Below are 14028 nucleotides of genomic sequence, written 5' to 3'. Positions count from 1 at the left end.
AAAAAGGCAAACATTGGCGATATTGGAGGGGTTTGATTCGCCTATTCGCATGCAGGTTAATGAATATCATATATGATTGAATACCTTTTATGGTCTTGATTATTTTTGAGTCGAGACTTTGACAGTAACATAAGTTACTGGCTGTAAGAATATTGCAGTATCGAAGATGGACCTGAATTGAAAGAGTGACGAGGTAATACCATCTCTCCTCGACGTGACCTTGAGTCACCGAGAAAGCGAGTGCATATATATATGGCTTGCATTAAAGAGGGACATTTCGAGTAAGTCATCACACAAGGAGCAAGAGAAGGAAAGCATCCAGAAACAGCACATGGGCGTTATGTAACCAAACGGTTCTCAATGGAACAGGCCGTTAGAGGGATACTTGAGTCTGCAGGCAGCCCTTGTTATTCTACAAACGTCGCTGGCAAACGCACGCTCTGTCTTGATGTTGTGGAAGATGGGTCCACGTGACACGGAGATGTTGCATTGATCGGGAGTTAACAATACATAAACAGGGCGGCGGCAAACGCCTGGTAACAAAATAACGGGTACCAAGACGGAACGGGCACTTTATTTTGAGACGCCATCGTCAAGTTAGACAGTTTACTAACGTTAGTCTTATGGATGAGGCTGAACGAGGCTTGATTGGTGGAAGGCAATCGACAGAAGAGTCTTTTCAGTATAAAAAAAGGTGAGATCAGCAAATAGCACGAGCAGAATAGTTCACGGCTCTTCACGACACCAATGGCATGCATGACCCGTCCGTTGACACAACCGTCAAGGACTTGCAAGAATCTGCTGATGGAGCCATGTACCATGTTTAGTGCATGATTGCCGAGAATAGCGGGAGCTTAGGGGAGTCCGAACAGGGACGGGTGGCGGGGAATCAACAAGGGCTAGGAGGTTATTTTTAGGTGAAGCAGAGTGACAAACACGAGATCATGTGATGCATTCTCCCTCTTTCCATGGTTGACTTTTCCTATTACGAGTTCTCCAATCCGATTTCATCTTTCACCCTAATAAGCGACGCTCTAAACTTTATAGGAGAGTAGACGCGTATGTGCCATTATCATGTTGTTTATTCGAAGCAGGTATCTAGAAATACTGCACCCGATTTTACCTCTCTATGTACAGGGATGATACATCAAGAGAAACACAAGGATCCAGATCGTCAGTCAACACGAGATGACTGACTTCCTTGTCTGACCACGGGTAGAAGAGACCCAATAATCCGGGCCTCGGGGAAGGCTGTGTAAACACTTTTGTACAACGCCACCGTTGCAGCAGCTGAGAGGTACAGTACAAGCGTCCACTAACAAAAATCCAACGGCTACCTTACACCAATGGAAAAGGAGTTGAAGGAGTCGCTGTTTTGACTTTAAAGTCAATCTGGTGTAGGTACCTACGTACCTCTCCTAGTGAGGTTAGCATGTGCCAACTACCACTAAAAGGCCAACCCCTTGCTCCTCCTGCTGGGCCAACCCAAAACCAACATAACGCCAACGCTTTCCCCTGTTCTGATTCCTCTTTTTTCTGCTCTGTTGATTTCTTGTCTTGTCCACCTCTCGCTTCTGACTCTCGTTCGTTACCTTATCTTTGAGATCGATCAATTCCAGCGTTTTTGAGACTAGCAGCAGATCGTCGTAGCCATCGTTTCATCGACCTTTTGTTGTTTCTCGCCTTTTGCTACTTCTCTACCTTCGCTATACGCTTCACCCTTGGTTCGCTCGTCGATTTGGACACGCTTGGCATCTTCAAGTCTACGTACAAACGATCTATCCATCTCTTGGAATATAATCAATCAATATCAACAACATCAGCATCGACACTCGGGACTCACTCATCGGTTCATCGCTAACCACAACCAACCACTGTGGCCGCCCTGACTTTATCTCGCTCGACCCCCCTTTCGCTCTCAAACCCGCCAAAGATCCCATCATGCGTCCCGCCTCGAACCTCCTTCAGCTGGCTGTCTGCCTTTCCTCTGTTGCCCCTCTAGCGGCAGCATGGCCTAACTGGTTTCCTCCTGCCGATTCAGTCGTTGTCCGACGCGTTGCACATGAAGCCAGTACGCTGTCTCTTCTCACCCACCCACAAACAACCCCTTTTACTGACTTCTCATAGTGCCACAGGAGACCGGCGTTATCAAGGCTCGTCAAGACAAGACCGACGATGGAGAGGCTTCGAGCACCCGAAAGAATAGCGCCAAACAGACCAACTTGAACACCGCCAAAGTCGAGACAGGGACTGAGACCGGAACTGCAGACAACACAAAGACCGCTACCGAGACAGGCAAGAAGAAGTCTGGCACCAAAACTGGAACATCTGCGCCCAAGCGCACCACCTTTTCTGCGGATGTCCAGCCCGGTGGTGTGAGCATGACACTTCCCGATACCATGTATGTTCCCACACCTCTCTTCAAGATTGGCGATTACGCCACCTTTGGCTGGAACTACACCTCACTTGAGGGCACACCAACCGCCATCGACGTCCTCGTCAGCCAGTCTTCCGCAGGCGAGACATACACTCTCACTGCCAACATGACTTTTGCGACCAACCCTACCTTCGTCTGGGACACCAGCAAGCAGGCCAACGACCCCGATGCTCCTCTCGTGGTCGGCATGTACACTCTCGTAATCAAGGATTCTGACTCGGCCATTACCGACCTGCCTTCTCCTGGCTACCTGCAAGTTGAGAAGACCTTTCAGTTTGGCATGTACACACCTGCGGCCTACACACCCTATCCCCAGTGGAACTGTGATATCTGCAACAACTAGTCAAAGCATCCAGTGCCATTTCTAATTTTTATCTTTTTTTTGCAACTGATCTTTGGAGTTTTCATTGGGGGTGTTATGGACAGGCAAGCATCAGACGGAGAAAAATTGTTTATTGTTTCATTTTCATCAGGATATTTCATAGTTCAGTGAGGGCGTTGACAGACAGATGTCGCTCTGGTGAAGTCACATCGCAAGGACGGGGAGAACCCCAGTTTGGATGCTTATGATGAATCAATCAGGTGGCCGAAATGAGTTGAAATCATTTAATGATATTATCTACTATATACATATTAATCTCATCGGTCCTTGGTTACCGATTACGGCGAGTTTGTCTTCAGATAATCATAACCCCTGTCTTGAATCTTGTATCTCTGGTCGTCTATTAAGGTTCTCACATGCGTTGAACCCCATAATAAGCTTAGCCCGCCTAGAGGATCAGTTACATGCGTGCTTCGAGTCTATTTCCACTTATCGTGATAAACGTTGATGGCTTCTATCGCCTCCCAGGAATAACGTTGGGTTTGGCGCAAACCTTGGGTGCACATAAACTTAGACCATACGCAACTGAAACCCTGCCCCCCTTTCTTCTTTATCGCGCCCCTGAAAAATGCCACTGAGGTCAGCATCGCCCAGTGATGCAGCCTGTCCACCGCGCACAGGCGCATGAGGCTCTGCACGCCTTCGCCGTTCCTGGTTCGCCTTACTAGGGAACGTTGGGAACATGCTCTCTGGTTTGGGCTTTGGGTCCTGTCGGAAGTACTCGTGCTGGAGCATCTCACTCGCCGATGGTCTTCTTTCGGGGTCAAGTGATAGGAGACAACCTAGCAGATTGGCGCCTGCGGTAGTGAGGCCAGGAAAGCGAGCGCGAATGACAGATCCGGTAGCAACTTGTGTCTTAGGAAGTCGTAACGAGCGTGCATTGGGGAGACGACGAAACCCAGGCCAAGTCTCTTCAGTGGGAACGCCGCAGAGCTCGAAGGTGCGCGAGACTTGATCGACTTCATTCTTGCCCTGAAGAAGAGGCTCCCGGGTTATCAGCTCGCCAAAGATACAGCCCACGCTCCACATGTCTACGGCCGCACCGTATGTCTTTGCGCCAAGTAGTAGTTCCGGAGCCCGGTACCAGAGGGTGACGACGAGTTGTGTGAGTTTCGGGGGAGGATCGCCAACATAGCGGGCCATGCCAAAGTCGGCAATTTTCAACTGGCCACGGTTGTTAAGGAGGAGATTAGAGGTTTTGAGGTCGCGATGTAGAATCCAGTTGTCATGGAGATATGCGATGCCTGATGTAAGCTGTAATAGGAGGCGCTTTACTTCGGAAGAGAGAAACGGCTCAGGCATATCATCAAGAATGGATTTTAGGTCGTGTTCGACGAATTCAAGGACGAGGAATAAGGAGCTGAACTGTCTGTTAGCTGTACCTGGTCTTCTACACCAACCAAGTGTCGCGTGCTTACTTATCTGGCCGTGATACGTCGTCCCCTACAACCACTTCTTCCATGGTGACGATATTCCGGTGTTGGCAATCCTTCAGTATTTGTATTTCGCGCAGGCCTGTGACGGGGAGGCCGTTTCGATCTTGAGGTTCCAGCTTCAACCTCTTGAGCGCGACAACCTTTCCCGTAGCTTTGTTTGTCGCCCGCGCAACCCAGCCATAAGTCCCCTCCTCGATATCGTTTAGCTTCTCGTAATTCTCGACGCTTCTGCACTTCCCCCAGGTGCCCGCTGGAAACCGCAATAGCTTCGCTGGAGGTGTCTTGTCCTGTTGGTTTGCGCCTGGTTCGGGAGTGATCCTACGTCGCTTCGAGGGCCGGTCATCGTCGAGTTGGAGTGCCTTTTGCTGTGCATCTTCTTGTGCTTTCTTCTCTTGTTCAATCTTTCGAGCCTTTTCTGCCTTCTTGCGTCGCTTCTCTTCCTTGAGTTTGCCGTCGATACGGGCGTCTTCTTCGGTGTCGGCCCATCGAGACTTGCTGGACATAGCGGCCGTGAGAGACTGCGCGTGGCTTCTGTAACCAATCTATAAACCAGGGACCGAAACTCAAAAACTTCCAAAGTCACGAAATCGATGCTGTCTAAGAGTGGCTTGTTGTTTATGTGTGGAACGAATTGGTGTTGCGGGGAGGAACGTCCAAGTTACCTATAGATGGATAGACAAGTTTCTTATCTTATCAGTAAATACTTACCTTGATGTCTGTACCTACCTTACCTTACCTTACCTACTAGGTAGGTAAGCTTCGACTCCAGAAAAGCATCGTCACTTGTTTTACTACTACAGCTTAGGTACATGAAAGTGAAAGCATCGCCAGCTGATTTATTCTGTAGCTAATTCAATTGCTCTCGCTCACAAAAGACAAGCTCAGAATGTTTAGGTCACTAGGCTCGAAGGCTTTTGCGAGACTGAAACTCAACAGTGGCCGGTGTATACCACGGCCAACCTTGTTCAACCCTCGTGTTCGCCGGAGCTTCTCATCCACTCTTCGCCAATATCAAAATGCCACAGATATTGATGAGATATTCAAGAAGGAGGACCACAAGGAGAGTGAGAGACAGTGGTCAACTCCATTAGCCAAGCAGCTCTTTGCTGCTATATCAGTGAGTGAAACCCGCTGGGAGTTCATCTTGCTTATACTGACCATTCTTCATAGACAACCGGACCTGTTCCTTTGGCCAGTTACATGCGCATGTGCTTGACTGGAGACATCGGAGGCTACTACACTGGGGCCATTGGTCAAGGTCGGGATCAGTTTGGCACAAAAGGAGATTTCGTCACATCGCCAGAGATTTCACAAATCTTTGGTGAACTCATCGGTATATGGTTCATCGCTGAATGGATCAGCCAAGGTCGTCCCAAGCAGGGCGTCCAACTCATCGAGGTTGGGCCTGGTCGAGGTACTCTTATGGATGATATGCTTCGAGTATGTGACATTCATTGCTTGAGCTTGAAAGATTCACTAACTTGAATTATAGACCATTCAACGATTTCCTGCGATGGCTAATAGCATCGATGCTGTATACATGGTTGAAGCCAGCCGCGAACTGAGAAACGCTCAGAAGCAACTCCTTTGCGGCCCGGATGCGCCATCATCAGACTCAAAGTCTGGTTTTCATAGCCCCAGCAAGTACAACGGCAAGCAGATTGTCTGGACCGATACTATCAAGTCTATTCCAATTGGTAGGCAGAGCTCACATAGTATCAGGGGTCTGGCTAACGGCAGTACACAGAAGCTGACAAGATGCCCTTCATAATCGCTCATGAGTTCTTTGATGCCCTCCCTATTCACAGCTTCCAATCCGCTTCTGCTCCTCCTCCCCAACCAAAGGCATCTTCACCAACCTCGCCTGCTCAGCCACCACCCGATAACACCAACCCCGCCATGGAATGGCGAGAAATGATGGTCTCGCCAACACCGCCGGGCGTCACCCATGCTCAACTTGGGACACCGAAATCACAGCAAGATGAGCCACCTCCTGAATTTCAGCTAACACTTTCATCCGCGCCTACTCGCCACTCTCGTTTCCTCCCTGAGACCTCAACAAGGTACCGCAAACTCAAGAATATGCCCAATTCCGTCATCGAAGTGTGTCCAGATGCCTCCATCTTCGCTACGGACTTTGCAACTCGTATCGGCGGTTCTCAACAGTATCCCAAGACTAAGCCTAGCGGTGCTGCCCTTATTCTTGACTACGGAACGTCAGATACCATCCCTATCAACTCCCTTCGCGGTATCCGCCACCACAAGCGAGTGAATCCCTTTTCTGCGCCTGGTCTGGTCGACTTGAGTGCAGATGTCGATTTCACCGCCATTGCTGAAGTGGCCATGTCAGCGAGTGAAGGCGTCGAAGTCCATGGACCAGTCAACCAGGGTGACTTTCTTGAGTTGATGGGCATCCGAGAGCGTGCTGAGCAGTTAACCAAGGCGCCGGGCGTCGACAAGGAGACTGCTGATAAGATCGACGGAGCCTGGAAGCGCCTTGTTGATAAGGGCCCTGACGGCATGGGGAAACTGTACAAGGCATTGGCTATCCTGCCTGAGAATGACGGCCGAAGAAGACCAGTTGGGTTTGGTGGTGATGTCTTGGGTTAATATTACACAGACATTGCCCAGCCGCTGTACTACATCCATCACGGTGCTCTAGGAGAAGAAAGCCTGAACGATTTTGTAACAGTATGTAAATTGATCAAGCCATTGTATCCTTATACAACAACTCTGATCTATCCCAACCAAACCCAAAAGCCCATATACTACACGCATCACTCACTGCCCACGTAAGGAAACGTTGCTTAATCGAAAACTCAGTTCAGTTCATTCATCAGTAAGATTTGATCCCTCCGACAACCCTACGATTACACAAAAAGGATGCGCCAAACTTTGATCGCATGCAGATTCAGCGTAAGTCCATTGCCATCCTATCCTCCTCTTACTTCGTTTTCACAAGCTTTGCGTCCTCCTCGTCACTTCCATCGTCCGAAAATTTGTCGCCATCCTCGCCTATAGCAAAAATGGTCTCATTCTCTAGTGACTCACGAGGAGCGGTCCGAGTGTTGTTTCTGGGTGGTTGAGCGCTGCTCTGTGACGCGCTTGAGAAGGAGAGGCCATTGGCGTTACTCGAGTCGTTGCGAGTCTTGCCCACTTCGACGTCCTCGTCATCCGAGTCTTCTCCTGGAACACCGATATCGCCAAGGTCAAAGTTGCCATCGTCATCTTGAGCAATCTCATCACTCATGGCAAAGCGGCGGTTGTTGGAAGTAGGACGCCAAAGGTAGGCGATCCATGCGACGTCAGCAAAGTAGACAACGTTCAGCCAGCCATCGAGGATGAACCATCGTGTCTTCCAGTGGAAAGGAACAAAGTCGGGATCGCTGGCTGAGGCAAAGGTGAAGCTGTTGAAGAAGAAGAAACCAAAGATGACCATGACACTGATGAGGATGGCCCACCAGAGCTTTCGGTACATGGCTTCCTTCGCGTGCTGCTTTCGCTCGCGGAGATCCTTGAGTGTCCAGTTGAGTGAGTTGAGTGTCCAGACATAGAAGGCAGTCAATGTACCCGCCAGAGGTAGGACGATGAGAAGCACAAATGGGCCTGTATTCAGTCAGACACGGCCAATGAAACAGTTCATCATAGAGATCTTACCAGCTGTCTCAGGGGTGATGGAGAGGAAAGTCAGTGAGTAAACCAGTCCGAACAGGAAGTGAGCCGCTGCAAGCCATCGCACCCTGATCATGGCCCTACCGAGGGTGTGCTTCACAACACCATAGCCCATACAGACAATGAGCAGCAAGAAGAACGAGAACGAGTTTCGGCCAGCGTTAAGAATTCCAACAATGGTAAGGAATACCTTTGCGCCAACATTGGAGCCATGGCGGTTCTGGTATTCTATACTCGAGTTAGGGCGGGTAAAGTAAAGCAAGGGAGAGACAAACCATAGAACCCCCATGTTATGAGCATTTCCACCACTAGGAAAACGAGAATGGCCGTGATGTAGTTCTGCACAGCCACTGAGTAAAGTCAGTATGCATGCAATTGGTTGAAGCGGCGTATACGAGGTTTCTGCTTACAGATATCATGCCTGTGCTGATAGTACAAGAAACCCCAGTAGGCAGCAAGCAGAGCATACAAGATACTCATGCCACCATAGAAGGGCAACTTGGGGATCTGTGTCGCCTCCAGTTCGCCGTAAGCGTTGCGATATTCGACTACTAGGTCGTACTTGTTTGTGTTTACCACATCTGTAAGAACGCAGTAGTAACCAGTCTTCTTGATAGCATAATTGATTGGAGCCGCATTGTTGAGGTGGACAGCCTTTGTGAGGACCACGCTCGAAGACTTCTTGTCGACGTCGGGATGCAGGATGAATTTGCCAATATCGGTCTTGTTACAGTAACCTTGCTTGACGAAATCGTCACCGCAGACGCCAAGTCGCTATCATGTGTCAGAAGAGTGCGTGTGTGGCATGTATATGGCATCGCGAGCACTTACGTTGCCGGGAGTATTCGGATCGGGGATTCCAACGAGGTTTCGGTCCTTCCACTCGAATATCACCAGACTCGCAATTGGATCCTTTACATCGGAGTTGCTGGTGTTGAGGAACTTGACGAGGATGAATGGGTCAACGGGTCCACCCCATGAGGTCTTGCTGTACATGCCTGGAACATGTTAGATCCAAGAGTCGCATTGCACGTTGGAGGCATGACCTACCGGTGCAGTATTCTTGATAGCCTTCCTTCTCGCTCTAGATGACAGAGACGTTAGCATGATTGCGATCCGAACGGAGGCCGCCCGTACCAGTCCAATCTCATAAGCTTGGGTTGTCCAAAGGGACATGCCCAACACGAGCAGTCCCGTTAGGAACCTCATGATTATTACGTCGGTGGTCGCGGCGGGAGCTTCGGTGTGTTACGGCGAGATACGTGGAGACGGCGTTGAATTCAAGAAGGCCGAAGTTCAAGACGAGAGAACGAACGTGCGAGACCAAAGGGAGCTTGAGCAACGTTTAAGTGGTGGCGCGGGAGCTTCTGAATTTATGGAGCATATCGAGCCTGTCGAGAGTCCTTTCTGGCGTCGTCCTTATCGACTCGAGGATGATCAATATTTTGCAGAGTTGTTGGACGATACAGTAATTGATGAATCAAATTCGATTCAGTAGTTAGATCGAGGTTTGAAAGAAGATGCCTCGAGTTAATTAATAAGTGACGAGTTAGTTACAGATTCAAGGGAGTAGCCAACGTGTATACGTAATTGGCCGCCGGTGATGCCAGGTCAGCACCAGCGGCAGGAGAAGCCAAGGGCCCCTGTTTTCCCATTGACTCAATGGTCCACGATAGCGATAAGCCCCAGCTCGTCTCAGGCACCATCTTAGATGCTAAGGTGCCTACAGCCTAGCGTGGCGGCGCATCATATGTACCTTAAGTTAAGTCTTAACGTACCTATTAGTTAGTCCATGAATGCGACTGTGAAATAAATTCCATCTTCATCATCATAGCTTCTTTTTTTCTCCCCCGAGTTTACGTTGAATCAGCGCAACAATGGGTAAAGGAACAGACAAGCTCTATGTAGGTCTCCCCGTCTAACCAAAACCATATTCCAGTGACTCAATGACTCCAGATTACACACTCAGAGTGGTCCTCAGCCGATGCCTTCTCACCAAGTGTTGGCGCAGGCGCGTCTTCTCGCAATCAAAACGCCAGCGCATCATTTCGCCGTCTTCCCTTTAACTTTTGCGCAGCTAGTCTCCAACCCTTCAAGAACCCTGTCTGCACCCCCGATGGAACAATCTTCGACGTTGAGGTCATCGGCGCCTGGCTTGACAAGCACCCCAACCAGAACCCCGTCACTGGCGAGCCTCTGCAAAAAAAGGATCTGATACGTCTTAACTTTGCTCGGAATTCAGAATCAGACTCTCTTGGCGCGGGCTTGAGCGACGGAAAAGGCGACTTGATCGATCCCGTCACCTACAAAGTCTTCACCGACAACACACATATTGTTGCCATTCGTCATGGGAACTACGCCAATGTCTTCGCCTGGGATACGGTCGAGCGTATGAATATCAAGGCCAAATCCTGGCGCGACCTCGTCGATGATGAAGAGTTTACTCGCGCCGACCTAATTACACTCCAGGATCCCCAGAATGCGGCCAGTCGCAACCTGGATCAGTTCAAGTATCTGAAGGATGGCGAGCAGGCGCAATTGACCAAGGAACAGGAGGATGAGCGCAATTCTGGCAATATCAACTCCAGTGCATTAGGAAGCATGGGCGACAAGGTTTCACGTGCGAAAGCCGCTGTGGAGAAGGCGCGCAAGGCTCGTGAGCAAGGCGGTGATATCAACCGCAGCTCGACTGCCCTCACCAAGCCTGCTGCTGCCAATAATGTTGTCCGCCACTCTATGATCAAGGACAAGAACCTGGCTGCTAACTCGGCAGCGTACACCACGGGCAAAGCCGCAGCTAGTTTCACCAGCACCGGACTGACACCTGAGACGAGCGGCGAGAGAGCTCTGCTGACGGATGAGGAGTATATGCTAAAGCCCAAGCGAGTCAAGACAACCGGGTATGCCAGAATAGAAACAAATCTGGGCGACATAACAATCGAGCTGTATCCTGAGTTTGCACCCAAGGCTGTGTGGAATTTCATCAGGTTAGCACAGACTGGCTACTACAAGGGTGTAGCCTTTCATCGAAACATTCCAAACTTTATGATTCAGGGCGGTGATCCATCAGGCACGGGCCGAGGCGGGCAGAGCATATGGGGAAAGTATTTCGATGATGAGTTCGATGGTCCAATGTCACACAATGCCCGTGGAACGAGTTAGTGACCCTTTCATAAGTACGATATAGTCCTCGCTAACCTCTTGTCACTAGTCTCTATGGCCAACAAGGGCAAGAATACAAACTCAAGTCAGTTCTTTATTGCGTACAAGCCCACGCCACACCTTGACCGCAAGCACACAGTCTTTGGAAAGGTTGTCGAGAATCTCAATGTTCTTTCCAAGATGGAGGATGTACCTACTGATGGGTCTAACCGACCCCTCAACAAGATTGTTATCAAAGACATCGTTATCTTTCACGATCCTTTCGCCGAGTTTCAGAAACAGAAACAGGAAAACGAGCGTCATACCAAGGAACAGGAGAAGATTCGGTTACAAGGTGGCACAGACGATGACAAGACAACATGGACCGGCAAACGAATACGGAATGACGGCACTGTCGAGAGCACAGGAGCCGGTGAGAGCGTTGGCAAATACCTAAAGACCGCAACTCAGCAGAACACAACAACGACGACCAACGAGGCTGATATTGAGGACGTCGACACGTGGGAGGAACCAGCACGTAAGAAGATCAAGGGGGGTGGTTTTGGAAACTTTGACAGTTGGTAAATTAGGCAACGGGAAGCATTTTGTCCGTGCTAGGCTGCAATGCGTCGGTAATCCATCCAAAAGGTGCTGGGTATGTGCACTCTACATCTCGTCTCATCCAACAAAAATCATGCTAAGAATTGGGAAAAGCCCGTTGGTATTACAACCATGACATACAACTTGTCGCCATATGTCTCAATTTGATGACCGATCGAATGGTGAAAAGTAATGGGAAGTGAATCCAAATATCGCACACTCAAGTCGGGTGGGCGTGCAGATGGATTAGACTGTTGACGGTAAAGCGTTTGCGTCAACCGTGGGAAGCTTACTAAGAAGTGATGGGCTGAGAGTTAGGGGGTTATCCTTCTCCTGTAATAGTCCCGCAACCACACGCGCTTGCTCCAGACCAGTTTCTCTGTGGATAGCTTGCAGGCCCTCGATGGCATATTGCTTTGTTTCTGAGGAACATGCCGATGACATACCGAGCATGTACAATGGCCAGATGATAGTATTATTTGCCGACGCAAGGCTCATGAAACGAGTGGCATCGTCGGTGTGAGGCGTCGACTGCGTTGGATCAAATAGCACCGGACTACCACCGCTGCTGGAGGTATCCTCTCCCGGGCCGACTCGTGAGTCTTGCGCAAATGGCGACGATATAACACGGCATGCTTGTTTCTTGGCTGCAATCGAAACCATGTGCCCTTGGTCCTTCTTGTTGTTGATGTCCCGGATACTGACAACTCCGAGATGCTGGGGAACACTGGCTGCAATTGATTGTCCTAGCATATCCAACACTTTAAGAGATTTGGCAAGTAACTGGAAATGATTGTCTGATAGTACAGTGCGGTCAGTCGAACCCGCAGCAGCGCAAAGCTGCTCGACGAGCGTTTCCAGCAGCATCATCCTTATTCCGCGCACCATATTCCAAGTGGTGGATTGAAGAAGTCCAGCATAAACGTGGCATATTTGTCCTGATACTCGAGGGTCCGGTTGCGTCAGCTGTACGCGATGGTACTTCCAAGATTCTGGCAGTCCGGACAGTATCGATGAGAATTCCTCCTCAACATTTGATATGGCGGCGACAGCATCATCAAGGTCGACTAGTTTTCTCGTGTTGATATCGTAGCGCACCTGTAGTGCTTTGTATATGGGGTATGCCACATGAAAGTCAGGTCCTCCGAGTTCTTCAGAAGGAGGAATCTCGTGTCGAAGGTCTATTAGTGTTTGTGGCATAGGTAGGCCGCTCTGTATGCAGCTTATAAGAACTGTATGGCAAAGCATAAGAAACATGCGAGCACCAGCTTTGCTTCGAAACTGGGCAGCACCTCTGATGTTTGCCAGGGCAGCAGCTCCGTTGACGTGGTCTTGCCAGGCACGCATCGTATGAGAGCTATATCCCGAAACAAACTCGAAAGTGCCGAGTATCAAGACGGCGAGCATGGTTGTGTCTTTTACGACTTCGATTGGGTCGCGAAGTGCACGGTGCGTCAATCCGAGGGCGATAGCATAGCTTTCTTGTGCCCGTGTCATAAGATCTGGGGATCGGAAAACCTGTGAGCATCCTGCAAGTCCGACAGCTGTCATACTGACAGTGACTGGATCAACTTGAGCCTGTGCCGAGTCCGGAGGTTTCCATACATCGTAAATGAAAGCATAGTTTTGATAAGAGCCTCTGTCGGCTGCAACGTAACGAGAGAAGAAAAAGGCAGTGCCCTTGTCTTGTAGTTCGGGTGACAGAGCGTCATCCAAGTGATCGCGGCCTTCAGTTGGTTCACTTAGACCAATGACATCGCTGGCGTCACTCGGGCTTTCATGAGAGGTTTCCGATGGAGACCGGCTCCAGTCGTTAATCAAGGCGGAAAGAACAGGCGCGCGGCATCGAGTGTTAGATTTCCGAGCACGTCTGGCCTTGACCTTGTTCGATTTCTCTGTCTTGGTGGCAGGGGCAGGGGCTGCACTAGATCTCGGGTCAATATCGAATGTTGGTGGTGACTTGATAGTCACAACCGATGGTGGGGGAGATGTTGAGGCCGAGGCGAGCTCCTGGTTAACGGGACTCTTTTGTGCTTGACTAGATCGAGCCCGTGTCTTGACCGCTTTCTTGATAACATGGGAGCTTTCATCTCTAAACATTAGATCGACGAGATTGCGATAGCCAGGGCATGGCTGGTTCTTCTTCTCGCATTGCGTGCATGCCGGCTCCTTTTGGTCACACTTGATTTTGATATTCACATGTCAGTAAGAGCACTGGGAAACAGGCTGAGATGACGGCGACCGGGAGGCCATGGATATTTGCCAGAACTCATATGGATTGCGGTGATGGACCAACTCACCCGAATCTTGCGACGGCGGCAGGTGGAGCAGCCACCAGAGGGCTTCCCGCAATATACCAT

General features: G+C 49.9%; 6 protein-coding genes across 6 annotated transcripts; 3 read left to right on the top strand and 3 right to left on the bottom strand.

The window, feature by feature from the left end:
* Positions 1–1941: 1941 nt before the first annotated feature.
* Positions 1942–2780, top strand: FTJAE_13150 (uncharacterized protein; the record flags this gene model as incomplete). The annotated part of the gene is made up of 2 exons (XM_037346264.1): positions 1942–2071; positions 2128–2780. The coding sequence occupies 2 exons, from the start codon at positions 1942–1944 to the stop codon at positions 2778–2780; spliced, it is 783 nt and encodes a 260-aa protein (XP_037199806.1).
* A 549-nt stretch (positions 2781–3329) lies between these two features.
* Positions 3330–4758, bottom strand: FTJAE_13149 (CMGC CDK kinase; the record flags this gene model as incomplete). Its single annotated transcript, XM_037346262.1, has 2 exons — positions 3330–4179; positions 4238–4758. 2 exons carry the CDS (start codon positions 4756–4758, stop codon positions 3330–3332), a joined length of 1371 nt encoding a protein of 456 aa, XP_037199805.1.
* A 383-nt stretch (positions 4759–5141) lies between these two features.
* FTJAE_13148 (DUF185 domain protein) lies at positions 5142–6865 on the top strand (the record flags this gene model as incomplete). Its single annotated transcript, XM_037346261.1, has 4 exons — positions 5142–5372; positions 5426–5695; positions 5748–5952; positions 6003–6865. The coding sequence occupies 4 exons, from the start codon at positions 5142–5144 to the stop codon at positions 6863–6865; spliced, it is 1569 nt and encodes a 522-aa protein (XP_037199804.1).
* A 334-nt stretch (positions 6866–7199) lies between these two features.
* Positions 7200–9136, bottom strand: FTJAE_13147 (PTM1-member of the major facilitator superfamily; the record flags this gene model as incomplete). The annotated part of the gene is made up of 7 exons (XM_037346260.1): positions 7200–7861; positions 7913–8155; positions 8203–8277; positions 8338–8701; positions 8759–8925; positions 8978–9011; positions 9065–9136. 7 exons carry the CDS (start codon positions 9134–9136, stop codon positions 7200–7202), a joined length of 1617 nt encoding a protein of 538 aa, XP_037199803.1.
* Positions 9137–9804: 668 nt separating this feature from the next.
* Positions 9805–11653, top strand: FTJAE_13146 (peptidyl-prolyl cis-trans isomerase-like 2; the record flags this gene model as incomplete). The annotated part of the gene is made up of 3 exons (XM_037346259.1): positions 9805–9831; positions 9884–11084; positions 11139–11653. 3 exons carry the CDS (start codon positions 9805–9807, stop codon positions 11651–11653), a joined length of 1743 nt encoding a protein of 580 aa, XP_037199802.1.
* Positions 11654–11914: 261 nt separating this feature from the next.
* Positions 11915–14028, bottom strand: FTJAE_13145 (negative acting factor; the record flags this gene model as incomplete). The annotated part of the gene is made up of 2 exons (XM_037346258.1): positions 11915–13849; positions 13969–14028. The coding sequence occupies 2 exons, from the start codon at positions 14026–14028 to the stop codon at positions 11915–11917; spliced, it is 1995 nt and encodes a 664-aa protein (XP_037199801.1).

The sequence above is a fragment of the Fusarium tjaetaba genome, assembly GCF_013396195.1.
Source record: "Fusarium tjaetaba strain NRRL 66243 chromosome Unknown NRRL66243_c0000390, whole genome shotgun sequence".
In the NCBI taxonomy this organism is placed as follows: domain Eukaryota; kingdom Fungi; phylum Ascomycota; class Sordariomycetes; order Hypocreales; family Nectriaceae; genus Fusarium; species Fusarium tjaetaba.
The sequence above is the reverse complement of the archived record's forward strand: the minus strand, read 5'-3'. Positions and strand labels throughout refer to the sequence as shown.